A 20,070-nucleotide genomic window follows, 5' to 3' on the forward strand; every position below is an offset into this window, starting at 1 on the left:
GAGGAGATCTGTCATGCCCTGGTAAAGATTTGACCTTCTGCACCAGTGTGTAACTCCACCTTTGTCTTTTATGAAAAAAAAAAAAAAAAACAACAATAAAAAAAACGAAAGAAACAACAACAACATCCCCCCCAGTATCTCCTCTACATACCTGATGTTCAGTTTCTATGGCGTCTCTCCGTTATTCAGTACAGAAATATCTTGACTCCATTATACATGCATTTCCTTCAAACTAAGTGTTCATGTTATCCTTTACAGGGTGAATAAAGTTGATATCTCCTGAGAGATCAGATAACTTCAAAATCCCTTCAAAATAAGGCTGTTTTTCTTTCGTCAAAGCTATAGATTTGGAGTTACACCTTCTCATTAGACACTGGTGACCCGAGACAGTGCAAACATTTGAAAGCCAGACTTGTTTCACAATGTTATTCTGCAAAACATGAATATATTACACTTCTATTTTTTTTCTTCTTTTTAACACAGGATCCTTTTGTTATGGTGATCTTGAGCTCGAATTTGACAACTTATTCAACGTATATGTCATGAGCTGGAATGTTAGTTGCTCATAGAAAATTGTTTGAAAACAAAGGACAAGTAACTGATATGTTCGAGTTACCCACCCCAAAACCCTTCACACCTATACACATGTTAAAATGGTAAATAATAAAGATAACATCAATTAAAATTAAAATGATCAGCGATTAAAAACATTATGTAATACAATGCCACTAGGATGGACACGATAATCATGTATTTACATGTTTCAGATGGTTAGGAAGGTGTAAATGCTCTTATTCTTCAAAGGCCACCGGATGGTGCTAGTGACCCACAGAGTCACTGAGGCGATCACTAATGATCACACGTGAGGCCTGAGGACTGACATAGAATGATGATGGAACACCAAAAACATAAATGAATGAAATATATAAGCAAGTAAATTAAAATATGATTGATAGAATCAGTATATTGTGTACATTTAGTGGTAATGAATGACATCAGTTGTATTTTATTCACTATGACATAATACTATGATACTGTGTATATTACTGATTTTAAAAACAATTGTGTTTTTCTACTTCCGGCTCATCATCTTTGTTTCCTCTCACATTTCTGAGTTAGTCCCTGTCCAGAAACAAGCCCTGACAGCCACTCCTGGATTTGAGGTTGCGGTTAACCAAACATGGACCCACGACTGGAGTCTTGATTTTCAAAGGGATAAAGATCAAATGTTGACACTTGAGTAAATAAAAATACAATATGAACGTCACTGCCTTGGTGACTTACAGTGACTAGCAGCAAACTTTACGTGTTTGGTAATGTAAATATTTTGCTTCTGAAAAATACTGAAAACACCAATTGTCACTTTAAATTGTACCACAGCTTGCATGCATGAGAATGAACAGAAGAAATGGTGGGCTTATTTATATAAATATCAATAGGCGTAATGTCATTCGTCAATTTTCTATACTGCCTCATCCAACAGAGGGGGCATGGTAGAGCCAGTACTCACTGACTATGAGTGAAGACACGAGACAAACTGAACAACTCACCAGTCCGTCAATGTGAAAAGACAGCTGAGACTCACATTTACACCTAAAGGTAATTTAAAGTCACCAATTAACCTCAAATGCATTTTTTGGAGCTGTCGTAGGAAAAATAACAAAAACAAAGAAACAAACACACACACATGCACACACAGGGAGACGATGCAAAATCCACACAGAAAGGCCCCCAAACCCAGGCAGTGACTGTACTAACTGCCGTGTGGGCCACGGTGTAATGTTAAATATGGTTATTCCATGAGGCCAATACCACTTCACTATGAGTGGGAAATGTTTTACTAATGCCCATAATCTTCTTTGGATTTTCTGAATAAAATAAAAATAAAAAGATCGGATACTAAGATTAAATTAAAATAAGTGGGGGTTTTTCCCACTCTACCTGACAATGAAGTATTAACTATAAAAGGGAAACAGTCATCTGGGGCTTGTTTCTGGTCAGGACCAATGACTGACAGTCACTATTTAACAAATTGTGTTAGCAGGAAATGATCCACACATATGGACAGCAGAATACATCGAGCGTTCCCTAAGAAACGATATAAAGACAACAAACTGTACTGGCAAACACGTACAGCCAAGGCTCGTAAGAGAAGAAGAGCTTATTCATCTCCCTTCTCATTATCTGTTTTCCATCCAGATGATCACCTGCCAACGCTCCCATCGTTTTATGTTTATGCCCTCCCCCTCTTTTGTAATCAGTTTAGGTTCTCTGTGTTTGTACTCTTCTTTTTGAAGAGTCAACTTGCTGTTTTTCCTCAATCTCCATTCTTCCGCTGCTCTGTAATCAGTTTATCTTTTTTCTCCTGTTCCACTCCTATAGAGGTTTTTAAGGTTTTCCCTCTTCTTTTTCCCACCTCCACTTGTCTTTTATCAGCATTAAAGTAACAGCGAGAAACAACTGATGTTACTATAGACAAGGTATATTTTTTTTCTTTTTAATTTTTTTTTTTTTTGGTATTTTTTTTTTTTTAGGCGTGTGTTTGATTTGTTTGTTCCTGATCAGGAAGTCTCCTTCCACACAACACTGCAACACCTCGCAAATACACACACAAAGATACGTACAGAGCATCAGCCCCAGCTGGAGCGCCTCTCGCTCTATCTGTTACCATGTGGGCAGGATTACCATGGCATTTCACCAGTGATTCAGTTTCAGCTGTGGAGAATTCTCCTGTAATCATCTCCAGAGTTCTGTCATTGCCACGATAACGACGGGGCTTCGTCAGTGTTCTGTTGTCATGGAGGCGAGGCTACTGTCATGGCGACCCATTTCTTCAAGCACAGCGGCCAGTTCATTCAGGTCTCCGTCCGGGAAGTGTTGGGCCTCCCAGAGATCCAGGATCACGCCCGTCGGACTGGACTTGGTGGCAAAGTAGTTCAGGTACCTAATGAAAATGAGACAACAAGGAATAGTTAGATATTATGATTCCCATGCTTTTTTTCCCCCGTTGTTCTTTTTTCTCATTCAGAACATTACACTGAAAAGTCCCAATACATGGTGCAACAACAAATCATGATGTCAACTATTTGAAAAATGATCCCGTTATAAGTCATGCTGCCGCGAGACTGCTTACAGATATTTATAAAACAGTACACACACGACCGTTGTTAGCTCTGCTGCACTGGCGAGAGTTCATTTTATGATTTCATTTATCACTTTGAAGGTGAAAACTGGACCGGTCCAAGTTGATCACTGAATGTTTAACTCCATTTCACCCTAAATGTAGCCTGAGATCCTGTGGCAGGTCTCTGATAAAGACACTTGGCGGTGGATAAAACAAACAAACAAGCATGACCACGCCTGTTCTGTCAGAGTAGTCTTGGCTGGACTGGCAAGACAGAATCAGACCCACATTTTAACTGTTTCATTTTAAAAATGTAATTTCTATTTTTGTTGAACTGTACTCATTTGTGTTATTTTTTTATTTATTTATTGAAGGTAGTGCAGATAAACAATACAAAACAGTAAACAATTCCATAGATGTGTGATGATGAAAAATACATTCTATATACAAAAGTAATACAAACAAGTGCTACCTCAAATACTATTTACATAGTGCGTGCGTGCGTGTGTGTCTGTGTGTGCGTGCGTGCGTGCGTGCGTTCATTTGTGTTATTGACGTCATTTTTTTCTGGATGCATATATTTGATCTGTTGCTTAAACATGTCAGGCCTATGATAATGAAAAATCCTTGATTCGTTCTCCAATACAAATGAATAATGATAATGCATAAAAATATCCCAGATCACATAAAGACTTTGCTATCAGGTCTGTTTATGGTTTATAAAAACCGAGCAGTCCAATAATATTTTGTAAACAGCTAAAATGAATGAAAAAGCCTTTACAATGTGGGTTATTGTTGAACTGTAGATTCACAGTGTCAACCTGGCTGGTCAACAAACAAAGCTTCCCTGCTGTGGCGTTATGTGGTCTTCCTGTGCTTTTATTTCCTCTCACGATCTGAAAATGTGTTGGTTAATTGCCTAATTTAATCTGGCCGTAGGTGTAAATGTTAGAGTGAATCATTGTGTGCCTTTCTCTGTTAGCTCTGTGATGGACTGGTGACCTGTGCAGGGTTTTCCTACATTTCTAATGTCAGCTGGGCTTGGCTCCAGCGCCACACAACCGTGACTTGGATAAAGTGGGGATAGAAGATGGAAGGATGGGTGAATGGATTTTGAAATGGCATTTTAGCACAAAAAAGTACCAACACCTCCACTGGGGATTGGTGCTGGTAAGTACCACAGCCGTCAGGAGTCAAGTGCACAATGGTTGCAGAGGGGAAAACTGACTCTGAGCCATCTGTGACAAAGATCTCAGTGCAGCTTTGAAGTGCAAGAGCCATCAGATTTGAGTCCCATGGGGGTAAAACTGAGACTCTCTGTTCATCTGTAAATCCTGTGATTATAGAGCTGGCACACTCTGGTACTGTTTCAGTACAACAACAGAAATGTACATTACTTCTCCACATAATTCTGTCAATTTCTTGTGCGACAGTGATTCTTTGGGATTACTTACACACAAACACCTAATGAACTTTTTCCATTACTTTCTCTCTTATTTCTTGTTATTCTCTTTTGCTTTCTGTGTCACATTCCGTCTGTCTGCAGTGTGTGATAAGAAGTGTCCTGCCGTTAAGTGAAACTCAGCAGCTCAGACTGACCTTTTTATGTGCCAGTGAGTTTCAGCCATTCCTTCGAGTGTCATCTCGTTACAAAGAGACTGATTGTAGGAGTGTGTTTGTCTGTGTGGGGCAGGTACATCTGGTTCCTTTATGTATGCATGAGAAGGTTATGTGAGCGGAAACTGTGTGGTGCCAAAGCATGAGTCATGCTTTGATGTCAAACAGACACAACATGGCAGTTGCATGGCCAGTGAGGACAATAGATGGCATTTTCTTGCTGGACAGTTTTATTGTGGTCATTTTGAGAAATACCCTCATTGGAATTGTGGACGTAAACAAATATAATTGGCTTGTTAATCACTCACTGATCAGGAATATTTGTGCCCACATCAACAGACTGCTTCATGAGCTGGCATCCTGTTGGGACAATGATGTGCACTTGTGCCCAATTATCCTCTCAATATCTGGCTCTGCTTCAGTAGCTGCTGGTAAATGAACCTTCAGACATACCTAGAGACTTGAAAGATGTTACCTATGAGGCTAATGCAATACTCGTTTTTTCTTTTAAATAATTTAGGTTGTAGGCGCATGAGAGTCCAATGGACTTACAAAAGGGACACTCGAAGAATCCATTAAAAAATTTTTTTTTTTTTTTATTACAAATTAAAATAAACTGTTCAATTTGAGTAACTTAATATGACCTCCACATGTAACAAATGTGTGGGAGAAAGAGAGACTGTTTTAACTGCTCTCCTCAGGGGTCACCAAAGGAGATCATGCAAATTCCACACAGAAAAGCCCCAGCTGGATTTGAAAATGGACCTTCTCATTGTGAAGTGAGAGCGCTAACCACTGTCGCCGTGCAGCCAAAAGTGCATCAATGTTTGGGTGGTGCGAGATGTTGGTAAAATGGAGTCTGGAAGAAAACTACAGGGAACCATTGATTTAAATGAAGTAAAACACCTGAGAACAGCATCTGTAATGTAAATGCAAGTGTCACCTGTCCAGGTTGAGTTTGTGAGCGAGCATCCTCCAGTCGTTTCCTCTGGTCTGTGGTGCATCCAGGCTACCACACAACTTCTGTCTGATGGATAAGGGAATACGGAAGGCATTGGGACCCACTAAAGTTGTGATGTTACTCGCAGGGTCCATAAGCGATGTGTCTATGCACTGGAGTTCCTGAAAAAACAGAAAGAGGCTGGTCAACTGTGAGCTAAAGTTATTAAAAATACTGTCTAACTCAATCTTTCAGAAAAAATGTCATGTTCATATTGCATATTATATATATATTATATGTCAAGTGCACAGAAACCTTTCTGTATCAGTGGCATAATGCAATAAGGTCTCTGTTGACAATTTGATCCTAAAAACCGATCACAATATGTTTAGACAGCTTGAACTCGTCACGTGTTCTGAAGCTCGAGTCTGCTTATTTACAGCTTAACTTCAGTTTGACCAATTACATACACATCTCCTAATTAAAACAAGAGTGAAATAAACACAAATAAACAGGAAAAACCTGCTCACAAGCTCTCCTACTATCCTCTTGCTTCTCATCTCCTTTTTCAAAATCTTCTTCCCATTTATCTGCCACTCCTGGGTTTGAAAGGAGGCAGCAGTCTAATGAATGTGGCTTGGCAGAAGGAAACAACAACTGCCACTGTTGATGTGAGTGATTACTATTTACTGCATCTACTTAGCCCCAATTTACAGCAGAAAGCTCTCTGCTGCTGGAGACTGGATGACTGATGCAAAGGGACACTTCTTTTGAAATAATAAATGCTTTTAACCCACTGTACATTCCTTTGTTCTCCACATAGGGCGTATAGAGTTTTAGGCACTGCACAGATCACACAAATAGAATTTTAGCTCCAATTACTCATTAAACATTTGAAGGAAGAGTTTATTTTTGGTTGATCGCAACTTTATATAACACTAACAAATTGTTGCAAAACAAAAACTCCAATCAAAAATCCACTTTGTTTATGGCAAAAAAGCATGAACATCATATCAAAGAGGCAGTGGCTCAAGGTGTAGAGCTTCTTGGTTTTGACCCACCTCTGCCAAACCCTCAATGGTATATGACCAACTTATATAGTAGCTGTCACCATGTGTACATTTTCTTATTCTTTCAGGGTGTTGTGTCACAAAAGCAAATCATCACTGTTTCACAACAAATAAAATCCACATATTCAATCATGTTCAGGATATATTCAAATTTACTACTTACTTAAAACTATTTTTACTACTCATTTAAGTCGAGTTAAAAACACATGTAAAATAATTTTCAGTTAGCTTAACATGTAGGGACTGTGTCCTCAAAGTTTTTTTGTTAATATACGCATAGCAATGTTGCTGTGGAATGAAATGCCATCCAGTTCAGCTCCTGGAACTGAACTGGACACAGTGATCCACTGTCATGGCAGAGAACTTAAACACTTTCATACTGTACCTTTCTGCTCAGCATTAACCAAAAAACAACAACAATCTATTAAATGGATAAATCCTCCTGATACCTAAAATGTTCCTCTAAAATAAGTTTTGCTGCCCTGCCACCTTACATCGGTGATGCAGGAGGTAAAAAAAATTAAAAGATAATGTACAGTGCAGTTATCCCTGACCACCATGGGGGAATTCAAAGCTGTGACATTCCTCAAAGAGACGCCTGCCTCATGACCGAAACCATTCACACCCGGACACAGAGGCACACGCATTCAATGACTTTATAGTTACATGGACGGGCAAAATCAAAGAAGAGGTATTCTACTCGTGTTACGTGACCTATAGCCCCAGCATGAATGATTGAACAGAGTCACAGAACCATAGCAGGAACTCTTGACTGTCTGACAGACAGAGGGAAAACTTAGTGACTTTAGGACCTTTAGTACAAGACTGCAGAAGTTAGACGAAGGCTGCAGAAAAAAAAACAAAAAAACAATCACTGTGTAGTTTTCTGCCCTCAGTAAGTTTCTCTGCAGTTAGCGTGTACATTTAAACAATATAGTGTTTTTGTGCTGTGGTGTCTGCGAGTTATTCTCTGGAAACTTGCCTCCTCCAGAGTGTTGCTGAGCTGAAAGATCTGTCCTTCTCCTTCCACCTGCCGGACACACAGTTTGCAGCTGATGTCCATGATGGCCGGGCTCAGTCTCTCCAGGGTGAAAGTACAGTGAAGACTTCTCTGACTGCCACTCCACACCTGGTAGAATGGGATCTCCTACACGGACACAAGTTGAGCTTTAGTGTGCTTTGACCTTTCTCAACTGTAATATATTTCCCTTGATGAAGCTAACAGGACAAAAGACTCTGCACAAACATAATTTGGAAAGTTTCTACCTTCATTTTATAATGTTAAAACAGTTTCTTGGAGAAGACACTGCACGTGATACCATTTGAACATTCTTTTTGGTTTGCATTGGTACTTTTGAGAAGACAAAGGTGTCAATATTTTATGAGAATGTTGCAGTTTAGTGTAGCAAGAAAATAGAAGAAGAGGCAGTACTACTACTTTGGAGTGGAAGTTGCTGTGTTGGCCCTCAATGCAATTTTTGAAAAGTATGCGTGTGTCTCACCTGATATTTTGCGACGAGTTTGCTCTTCCAGTGTGGGTGGGGCACGTCGTGGATGGACAGTCTCAGGTTATGTGTGCTGTCTTTAAAGTTCAGCGTCTTTGGCTCATCCAGAAGCTTCCCTCCCATCTGCGTCTCCATCTGAAGAACCTCCTGCACCAAACACCACATTAAAAATAACTACTTAAGATTCCCTCTTCAACTTTGCGTCTGCTTCATCCTGCTCTCCGAACCATTCATCTTCCATGCATTAAAGATTGTCGGAGGACTTCCATTCATCTTGCATAATTATTGCAGACAATGTACCATAAAACACTTGAAACACATGAAAGTTTCTACTGAGATATCATCTCACATCTTCATAGCTGAATTTGCGCAAAGCTTAGCTCTACTAACTGCTCTGAACTGAAAAGATACATTAGGAGGCTCAATAAAAAGCTTGATTAATAATGCACCAACAGCCAGTTGTAAGATGAGGGGAAATGAAGCATATCTTTAATGTAAGACAGTAAAATTAAATTACTTTTATTGATATTAGAAGATGATCTCAATGTATCATATTTCTAATGGAAGTAATATATTGAGAAATAAATTCAACTCTGGTTATTTAACTTTTGTCTTCCTCATTACCCCTCCTCCTGTTGCTAACATAACTTTATGGCTTTGAAAGACACCATCACTTCACTTCAGATTTAAAGCTGATGCAATGTCCTTATTGGAGGTTTAAGGTGGAATTTACTATGCTGCAATTTAGGAAATTGGAAAAAGTCTTCTCATGTAAAACTATTACTTCTCCTTTGATGTCTTTTCCACTTGATGAAGGAAAGAAAGCTGCACATTTTACTTTGCTTTTGCTGCAGTTGTTTCGATAATATATTGCATACACAGGCCTGTGGGGATCTTTGCTCATCCGGTTCAAAATGACTTCTGTATATCAACTCAGCACTCATTGAGAGAGTGTGTATCTGCAGCATACAGACACACCAATGAGCCTAATGGCAAACACACAGCCTAATAACAGCTACATAATTACAGGCCACTGCATTGCACACACACTTACAGGATTAAATGAGAACATAAGCAATAAGTTATATTATCTGCATGACTTCTGATGCGTCCTGAAACTTTTATAAAACAAATCGATTCCTCGTTCCGCTCCGCTTTGTGCGTGGCGTCTCTACTGAAGATGCACAGCAAAGACTTCCTTTGTGAAAAAACAGCCGATCAATTACACTATTCAAAGGCTCCATCATTAAAAGTCCACCCCTGAACTTTGTTTTCAAACTACAATTGCTTGTTTGAATGAGTAAAAGCAGGCGTGCGTTGATGTTTGTGTAACCATGCGCATGGCTGTGTGCCACGCTGACTCTTGACTTATCACCGACTGCATAAATTACCCGTGTTAATCTCCCATATCAGATGGTCCCACTGGTGCTTTGCATTTGTTTAAATTCAAAAGCAATGCGATTTTGACATTGCTTGACCCCGTTTTGTTTACTGCTTCTCAGCTCTTTTTCACAGGACTAGAGGTGAAGAAACTTCTGTTTATGCCTCTGCAGAAGCGTTTCTGCTCAAGCTTCAGAATATTTTACTTTGAAATTACAGGGACGCATTTTAGTTTAGAAAAAAACTAATCTTCACAGCAGATGAAGCATATCAAAGCAGCACATAATGTGGAACATCCTGCATATATCCACAACAACAACAACAAAAACAATTATAATAGTACAAATAGCATGAAGACCTATATGGGTTAATCGGGAGAAATTGATGGGAAAGAGACCAAATCAAATAACTTTACCTTGAGTGCATCTTGAGTGTCATCGAGACAATAGACTCTGATGTGATAGTCCAACGTTGTGCAGGAAATGGGCCCAAAAACAGCCAGTTTGAGCCTCTTGGCAGCTGCTTTGCCAAGTGACTGGCCCACCAGGCAGTAAGTCCCCAATGTCTCTGTCAGAATGTGACATGCCTCCAAGTCCATCTGCACATAGCAGGGGGTGGTGAAGTTTTCCTCTCCAACTACAACCACATCCTGGGGAAAGAAAAAAAAAAAAAAAGCAAACAAAGGAGAAAAGTCACACAAAATTTTTTTTATTTATAGGAGTGCCCGTCTGTGACGGGAGTCTGAGAAGGACTTATTATTAGTTCTCAAACAGTGGAGCTAAAATTACCATGTGAGCCTTTACCGATGTCAGTGGAGGAGAAATCTAGCTTTCTTTAGGAGGGATTGCTTCCACAAATTCACTTCATGATGTTTTGCTGCAGTACACTAAATACTGTTTTAAAGATTTCTTTCCACATAAAATCCACACCAAGGATTCATGAATATAATATACCGGTACATGCTTTTCTGAAGGGATTTCAAACACTAAAAATATTTCAAACACCACTCACACTTAAACAATAGAAATGTCACAATGTGTTCGATAGAAAAATCTCTGCTGATTTAACAGTTGTAATCAATATGATTAAATCAATATAGAATAATATTGATCAATGGCTTTTCATTTAAAAAAATCCAAAAGTCCAAATATATTTTTAAACAGTATGAATAATAGTTTTACCCACCCTACACTTTGAACATTAGATTTCACATTTTTATTCACAAAGGTATGTGGTATTTAAGGGTTTCGTTCACACAAACCCACCTACCATTGTTTGCCTTTGCACTTTATTTGAGGGTTTAAAGGCTTACAGCCACATTCTGCCTGTTGGCACAACACAATTGCACCTACGTTTTGGAGAGATCTGTCCAAAAGCAAACATAAGCAAGTTTAGGTGGTTCATACCAAAAGGATGCAATAACTTTTTCTCTGTTGAAAACTGTGTTAACTATGCACAAATATTTTCCAGGAAAAACAAGGTTTAACTATGAATGTTGTTGCCTGTGGGCCTTTTGTTATTGGGAAATAAATAAGAGTGGGAAACACCCCGAGCTAATAGAAATATCCATCCTTAAAAGTAATTTACAGAAGGTGTGATTCAATAGATCGTGAATATGTGCCTGTCCAGACACTGAACTGAAATATACACGCAAACCTGCTTGTATTTCTGACTTCTGAAAGTAAATCAAGGTGTTCATTATGTGAATGTTAACGCTTGTTTGCAGACATTTTCTGTGGAGTGTGTCCAATCTCTCTATGATTATCTGCTGGCTGCTGCTCATGTCATCTGTACAGCTCTCTGGCACAGCCAGAGTTATGGTAAATCCATACAGTGCTGTGGGTTGAGGGGAAGATCTGCAAGTTCACTGCATTCCTTTTATGTGACTACTGAATCTTCAATTAGTTGTGCAGCCACCCATGCGACACACATGTGTGAGTGCATGTGTGTGTGTGAGTGTGTAATTGTGTGACCCTGTCCTGTGAACGCCAGCACAGTGAAGAACGGGTATGCTCTGCATGCATGTGTGTGATACAAATATTGAGCTTTGAATCACAGTTCTTGTGGAGTTGTGTTCGTACAGATGAGCTGAATCAATACAAAGAGGTAGGAAAGCAATATGGTATGAATCTGTTATTACTGGTAATCACAACCGTGGCTGCTCCCCCCTGATATGAGGGGAATTCAATTACCTTCCTCTGCCTGTTTTGGGGAAAACTTTCTGATGGGAAATGGATGTTCTACTGCAATAAGAGAAAAACAAATCGACTTCCTGATGAAATTCCACTTTTCATTTTTCTCATCTTTACCCAGTCTACACCGAACCCCTTCTGTGCATCTCTCTCTCTCTCTCTCTCTCTCTCTCTCTCTCTCTCCATCTGTGTGTCTCTCGCACGCACGCACGCACGCACGCACGCACGCACGCACGCACGCACGCACGCACGCACGCACGCACACACACACACACACACACACACACACACACACACACACACACACACACACACACACACACACACACACACACACACACACACACACACACACACAGAATCTTATGCATGGTTAATTGTGCAGAGACATTGTGTTGAGCTGTGATAAGCAACAGAAGACAGCATACGGGGGCCTTGTAGACACAGTGATGCTGCAAGACAGCCTTATCACCCACACCCACACACAGGGACATGCACACTTGCACGCACGTACACACACACGTACACAAGTAGATTGCTGAGGTAGAGACTTCATGCTGAGAGACATGGGAAGAGGGAGAAAGAGGGGGATAGAAAAAAAGGAAGGATGGAAACATAAGAAGAAAGATGAGAGAAGAGGAGGATGGCAGGAGCATAACAAATTGCTTCTGATAGGAGTCTTCAACCCCCTGCTTGTCTACTTGCCTGTAGGCACTTTCTGTTTACCGAATTTTCTCCTCTTTCTCTCTTTTTCTTTCTTCTTCTCTGCTATACCTCACTGCATACACAGTGTGTGAAATTCATAGTCCCCCCAATCCCCCAGTACTCGTACGTGTGTGTGCATGTGTCTGTGTACAAGTTGTGTGTGAGCTCTGTACATGTGTCTGTGTATACATGACATGCCTGTGGCTGTATGCAGGTATGCTATTATACCATGGAAACGTTATTTACAGATTTATTCATGTCTGAATGTAATTACATGTGCTTGTACTTGCTGTCAGCATGGTGACAGCTATTCTCTTTGAGGACAAAAGGTGGCTTTGGTTATTTTATTATTTTTTTTTGCCAACAGTACAATCACAAAAGGTAAAGTGCTGAACACTCACCTCCCATTCTCCCATGGCCAGTTGGTTCTTTAACTGTATGAGCCAGTCCTCTTGGACATTGTCTGCACAGTGGTGGATGGTGAGGATCACTGGTCTGGTCAGTAGTGCTCCTGGAGGTCCACAACTCACCACTGGGCTGAGAACTGTCTGAATGTCCTCTACCGGGGGTCTGCAAATAACAGATAACATTGAGTTGAAGAGTCAGAGAGATGCTCTGCTGGGTAATTGTTCGTGAGACCTCAAAAAGCGTGCCGCTGTGCTAATTTTACCTGTGCTATTATTTAATTGTTCAAAACGTATTAAAAATTAAATACTACTGCCAAACTACTCTGTACTTTAATGTTAAACTAGTGTTTAATCCACATAAATCATGACCATATACACATAAGTTGTCAGCATATAGATTTTTTTCAAGCTTCAGATAGGCAAAATGAACCCATTCTAAGTTTTGTGTCTACTTTCTATTCTTTCAGATTGTGTTAACTAAATAAAATCAAATAGTTTTGGTGCTTGTGTTTTAGTTAGAGCTTGCACTCTTTTTTTCACTTTGCATGTTCTCCCTCTGCATGCATATGTCTTCTCCAGGTTTTCCAGTTTCCTCCCAGATTAGTAATACATGTGTCTCAATTGGTCGTCAATCATCCACAGGCAAAAAACAAAGAGCAACTGATCATAAATTACTCTACCTCTTATTGTATATCCTAGTATTTGAATTTCAGGCACTTACTATTTGATGCACTGATATGTTGCCATGAAACAACGTAGTTGCTGAAACACCTCTGCTATAAAAAGTGCAGTATTCCATTGTCTTTTATCATTTAAAATCCTGCTTTTGTTAGTGAAATTAAAAATTGAACCCAGATTCTTAAACAATAGTTAAAAAAAAAATCATAATTATTTGTATAGATCACATGCCTTATGTTGTTGACATTTTGTATTGCCTTAGAAAGAGCCAATAGGAATAGGGGACTTAAATACACATTTTAACAGTGTTTTTTTTTCATCCCCAGCACACCTTGTGTCAGGGGGAACTAATCCTTAGCAGCAGTATTGATTCAGCTGCTGGAGCTCATTATTGACTCATGAGGAGTTCAAATGTGTAGGAGAAGGAAAGAAATAAAAAAACAACAACACTGTGACTAAAACTACGGGGCCCTTTTATTCATGTAACGCAGAGTTCACGCTTGATGAATTACACTTTTATTGACTGATGTTATATAATATTTATCATACAAATAAAACAGATACTTGGCATTGAGTAGGCAGAAAAACTGACACCTTAGGCTTTGATCTTAATAGGCTGAACAGCACGATCCGGCTTCGTCAAGTGGTACTGAGATAAATTATCATATCCACGTGAGTTTCTGCAAGCGAGATATTGACTGAGATGAAGGCAGAGGACAGAGAAGGCGCTTGACTCTTAGAAATGCTGTAGCATTGCAGGGAGGCCTAATTCTTATTGATTGCTATTGATTGAGGAGACACGAGAAAAGACAGAATACATGACTCAATCGCTGCCTTTTATCTTGGGTGTTTGAGATGGTTGATTCACCCACGTTATTAAAGAAAATATTTTTTCATTTACCCCGAGTGTTATCTCCCCATGCAGATACTTCTGCTTCTATTTGTCTAGTCTCCGAGACTGCTCTTTCAACACCAACATCAATTCAGCAAATGTGAGAAAGAGTTTACTTTGTACAGCTTGCAGCGTCAAAAAATATATATTTAACAACATCAAAAGCGATGTGTCCTGTCAGCTTCACCAAAATCTCAGTCAACTGATGGAAAATACTGTAGAAATCTTCACCCTTGTCTCTCATATCCCCAGGAGAGCTCTACCTCACTTATGTACAGGGTTTAGAAGTAAAGGATTATAGTATAAGTAACAGGATTAGAGTAATCCCAAAAATAGCTACTAATCTGTTAGTTACTGTGGAAACAGCAGTCTCTTTGCATATGCGCCCAAAAGCTCAGTTTTTTCGGCTTCATAGCTCACCATGAAGCAGAAAACAGTCAACATTAGTTTCACACATTTTAAAATAATGTGTGTTAAGAGGTTTGCTTTCGGTGCTCGAGCCAGAATTTGGAAAACTGATCAGCAATGGAAATGACATGTATTACCATACTAATTACAGTGAAAGCAAACTAGGCAATAATGTGTCAGATATTTAATTCTAATCTGCTCAACTTTGTTGTAATGCTGGCATTAATGTATGAAGTAGGGTTAAGTGATGTCCACTGAATCAATCACAAACAGGAGACATACGCACTATAAATAATGATGATTCATGTCCTTGTGTCCATCCTAAATCATCCTATGTCCCAATGTGAAAGTCTCCACATGCAACCATATATACAGTGTGAGAAACTGCTGTCACGGAGAAACAAAGTCATATCGACAAAGGGAAACAAGGAATGAAAAAGAAACCAGGGTAACAATGGCGAAAGGTGTAGAGAAATGATCTGTGGGGAAGAAAAATTGGGAAAACAACTGACAAAACTTACCTCAAGCTGTCCTTCCTGTGCACAGTCACATACATCTCATAGACCCGGCCCTGAGGAACAGCCCCTGCTGGAACCAACAAACTCACACCTGTAAGAGGGAGGACAGGGGAGGCAGGAAGGATGAGGCCAGAAATAATAAGTTCCACCCCTGGAATTAATAATTTCACAGTGTGCAAATGAATTATTAAATGTATCAGCTATGATCCCTTTATCATTGTGATTAATTATCGAATAATGATTTCTAAAGACACCCCGTATAAAACCTGCTCTTAAATATATCATCAAGTGACTCGTGCTGCAATGTTTTATAGCATGTGGGAGCTGCTTTTTATCAAAAGGTTATATTATTTATGATTTTAAATCTCAATGCTTTAAATCTCAACATAAGTCCACTTTTTAATTTAATCTTTGTAACAAGAGGAAGTGCTTCTGCTGCGTGTGTGTGTGTGTGTGTGTGTGTGTGTGTGTGTGTGTGTGTGTGTGTGTGTGTGTGTGTGTGTGTGTGTGTGTGTGTGTGTGTGTGTGTGTGTGTGTTATAACTCAGTATTTATGCACACTCTATATCTTTATATTTATCAAAAATTGAGTAAATCTGTTAACTCATTGTGAACATTGTGATTTGAGATAGCATTCTTTCTGGTATATGCAAATAATCAAAAATACATGTATTTGTTGTCAAATTCGCAAGTCTTCAGATCTTTATGGATTCTCTGGCGACAATCTATAAGCTTAAAGGTTGTTGTTGATGGCTGTTGCAGTGCGTGCTCTTGGAGAGATTACCAGAGTTAGGTACAATCAGGTGTCCTCCTTGGCTGTTGAAAGAACCGTGAGCAGTACATGAAGGATCTCTTGTCCGGGCCAGGGTCTGGTTGCGAAGGTTCATTGTGTCACTGTTGTCTAACAGAGACTGAGTAACCTAGAATCCAAGGTTAGAGAGATAATAATCAAACATAAGAGTCTGAATACTGGCTATATGTAATAATGGTTATGAATCAACATGAGATGCTATTAAGATAAACAATAAACAGTGGATAATGGTGCACAAACATTTAGCTTCGCAACAGAGTTAAATATCAACAGAGCTACATTTGACTGAGAAATCCTTTCTTGATCCATGCTATAATGCCTCTGAGAAAGAGGAATTTCAATGGACGCATGGTTTTTGGCAAAGAGTGTGACGGAGCAAAAGACTATAATAAAGATGCACAGACACGTCATAAGTGAGTTACAATTATATCTAGTTTTTATTAGACCTTCAAGGTGGACAGCGGCTGTGCATCAGTGTGCACAAAAGCATTTGCGCTCAATAATTACAAAGTCTGACTGATGTGTATATTTATATGTGTAGAAAAGTGATTTGAAAGCCAGTCTGCTCCGAAAGAGCTGAGGTCTATCACTGTAAATATATATTTTAATGAAAACAAAGTTTATGGCTTGATCTAGATTATGTGTAAAGCCAATATCTGGTTGCATATGCTGTAGTACTTTTTTCCCAGTTTGACAAGAGCAAGCACTGGAAGAGGACTCACACTTTTCCTATCCTCTGCATTTTTGCTGAATTCATCAAGGCTGCTTTTTTATTGCATGTATGTTCTTTTCCCATCCTTTGACTAAAATGCTACAGGGAATATGTGCATCTGCCTGCCAGCACTGAAATACAGCAGAGCTGGTCATCTGTGGGAAGAGGGTGGATTTACTATATACCTATAAACACCTTAGGGTATATGGTAAAACACGACCTTCTTTGCATTTCTGCATTGGAATGTCCACTGTGAGATGTAAAATACAGACTTAGCATTCAGTACTTTTCCCCTTACGAAGAGCTTACTGTGCTCAAGACAAATACTATAAACAACATAAATCGTTAAATTAACAAGGCAAGGTCAGTTATTAGTTAGAGTGGGGTTGAAAAAAAGCAAGTTTGGGGAAAAAAAACCCCATCATCCCATAATGACACATAAAATCATCAAAAGTTGTCACTGATGTGCAGAGCTGAAAGACGGTGAGCTAGGCTCTCATACTGCCTCGGGATAGGTGCTACAGTGAAACTGAGCAGTTTCATCTACACTTATGACAATTGACTGCAGTATGCATGCCATGTAGTTGACAAAGCTGAGGGAGGAAACTGGGGCACTGAGCTGCATGTATACTAATGGTGTTTGGTTTTGTCTTTATGTGAGTGGGAATACATGGCTGCCATGCTTTAGTACCTCTCACTGTGCTCTCACAGAGTAAACACATGCAGGAAGGAATATCCTACTGTGATCATACAGAATGCTTTGCAGTGGAAAAAGATCAAAGACAGCAGCATTAGTGTTCCGTGATACAACATTAGCATTACCTTAGGAGACAGTTTGGATGTGAAGTCTCCTCCCAGATCATCCTGCGGTGTGACCAGACCAGAAGAGTTGTAGACCTTGATTTTCAGGTTTGGAAGCGGATCCAGGAGAGGGGAGTTGGTCATTGGGATTTTATCGGACACGTCATGAAGGGCGTACACTGGACCGCGATACATGGCAGCTGCGTTCGTCAGGTCGGGAGGAGCCGTCAGTAAATCAGCTGAAGGAAGAAGAAGAAACAGGAAAAGAGAAAGAAATAAAGTGAGTACCTACAATATCAAAGCAGACAGCATTGAGGCAAGTTGAGTGACAGTTAAACTAAAGGATGTATCAAAATACTTTGTGCAATGCATGGCTGCAGTATGGAACAGGTGAGCAGGACTTGCAGCAAGATCAGTGAGCAGGTATGAGGGGAGTGGGGATAAAGCTAGCCAAGACTGTTGATAAGGTATCAGTGTCTGGTATGATACATTGCTGTACACAGGGGCATGACCTGGATGAAAGACCTGTCATGGTTGCTGCACAGAGGAACAGAGAAAGAGGGAGGGAGAGAGAGAGAAGGGAAGTGAGGAGAGTAGGCTATCTTAGAAAAAAAAAGGGTTTGAGCAAAGCAAAGCCTGTAGATGTTATATATATCTCAAAAAGGAAAAACACACATTAACATTTGCAAAAGTAAAAAATATGTTTCCTGGAGGATAGATGGAATAGGTAAATTATATTTAATGAAAAATATTTTTTTTCAAAACAAAATAACACTATTTCCAGTGTTCAGTGAGAGTGATACAAATGTACTTGGGAATCTGGCTTTCTTAAACCAGTCACAGCCTGTTAAAGCCCAACGTTTAATCCTGGTAATGTATGCTTGTATGTTGGAAACTTGTTACTTCTGTGTGTTGTGAGCACATCCCTACAAGAACAGATGTCGATAAAACAGGTATCTTAAATAGCAATAAAAGTGAAGAGCCCTTCCGCACTAGTGGCCTGCACAGCATGTTGTACGTGCTAATACAATCAAATCGGTTAAGCGACGGTCACAAACCACCGTACTTGCAAGTGCGCGCTGTCTACCTGCAAAAACGTGGCCAAAATTGGGGGATCCGTAGGAGGTGAGTACTGCCTCCAGATGGATTTGGAGCACGCAGACACGCCGTAGGACTTTTCATGCACGAGAAACCGTCGCCGCGTTCGAGCAACGGATTCACCCCTGTACGGGTTTGTCATTTGTAAAACATTTGGATCTCTTGCTTGTGAATTCAAAATAAGGCTTTGCACTGCTTGTCACACTCACACACACAACAATGGTCACAGCTGACAAGCTGGACTTGACCTCCATTAAGAGCAATTTGGGATTCAGTGTCTTGCTCAAGGACACACATGGACAGGGCAATCGAGCTCCCAACCTGGAGATATCAAGGTCGCCCACTTGACCAACGGAGCCACAGCTGCCTGAGCTGAATCTTCAAAATGTGAAAATAAAACAAGGGTGAATGAAGGAGGGCGATTACACGTTTAAGCAGAAGTAGTATTTAAGTCCTGTATCAATGCTAACATTTTAATACTGTATTCTTAAATTTGTTTCCATAAACACAGTGGCAAGTTTAAGCTGAAGTTCTCTGTGTTATAAATGTCGATCCCTTGCAGGAAATCCTCAGTGAGGCGTTTTCTAATGATAAAAAAGAAAACTCATTCAAACCAAGATTACTCATGGTTCAATAAAACTAACAACAAAATAGAAACTGCCAGGTTGTTAGTCTCAGTGCTTCCAAGGATCTGGAAAGATGCTGCAGCCCAGTTTGCTGATGGAGATTTACTTTCACTAAGGTGATCAAAGTGCATGTGTCCAAAGTGACACTGTTCAGTAACTGTTGAGCGTCTTTTGCAGAATTCTTTCTTCAGCACAACACAACTCAGCTTCAGGGCAGGAGTCCAAGAATCCTTATCTCAACACAATCAACTTCATCCTTTAGAAAACACCCCAAAATATTCCAAATTTAATTAGGATTAAGATCACAAGATGGCCACTTACCTAAGTGAGAATCAAGATTTGTTCACATGAAATCTTATTCTTTTGGACAAAGAGCCTGAAATCATGTTGTTTCCTCCAAGAAATTGTAAATCCGTCATTAGCTCTCTCTCTCTCTCGCTCTCTCTCACCTGCACGCACGCACGCACGCTCGCACGCACGCACACACACACACACACACACAGACACCTGTCACTGTCTTCCCTTCTCCATCACCAGGCTGTTTACCCTTAGAGCCAGCAGGTATACCTGCCAAATCATCCCTGCTG

The 20,070-nt window shown here is 39.9% G+C and overlaps 1 protein-coding gene across 2 annotated transcripts in view; it reads right to left on the reverse strand.

Moving 5' to 3' along the window:
- Positions 1 to 648: 648 nt before the first annotated feature.
- Positions 649 to 20,070, reverse strand: part of LOC308132357 (netrin receptor UNC5C-like) — a 190,375-nt gene continuing 170,953 nt past the window's right edge. For both annotated transcript variants that reach the window (XM_080499435.1, XM_080499434.1), the window contains 9 exons: positions 17,781 to 17,998; positions 16,220 to 16,355; positions 15,440 to 15,527; positions 12,935 to 13,103; positions 10,052 to 10,285; positions 8,254 to 8,403; positions 7,734 to 7,898; positions 5,685 to 5,863; positions 649 to 2,944 (listed from right to left, as the gene is read on the reverse strand). In XM_080499435.1, the coding sequence (XP_080355561.1) occupies positions 2,782 to 2,944; positions 5,685 to 5,863; positions 7,734 to 7,898; positions 8,254 to 8,403; positions 10,052 to 10,285; positions 12,935 to 13,103; positions 15,440 to 15,527; positions 16,220 to 16,355; positions 17,781 to 17,998 (1,502 nt within the window). In that variant the 3' untranslated portion in view covers positions 649 to 2,781. The remainder of the gene's footprint in view (positions 2,945 to 5,684; positions 5,864 to 7,733; positions 7,899 to 8,253; positions 8,404 to 10,051; positions 10,286 to 12,934; positions 13,104 to 15,439; positions 15,528 to 16,219; positions 16,356 to 17,780; positions 17,999 to 20,070) is intronic.

This window comes from Blennius ocellaris, assembly GCF_963422515.1.
Source record: "Blennius ocellaris genome assembly, chromosome: 7".
NCBI lineage: Eukaryota > Metazoa > Chordata > Actinopteri > Blenniiformes > Blenniidae > Blennius > Blennius ocellaris.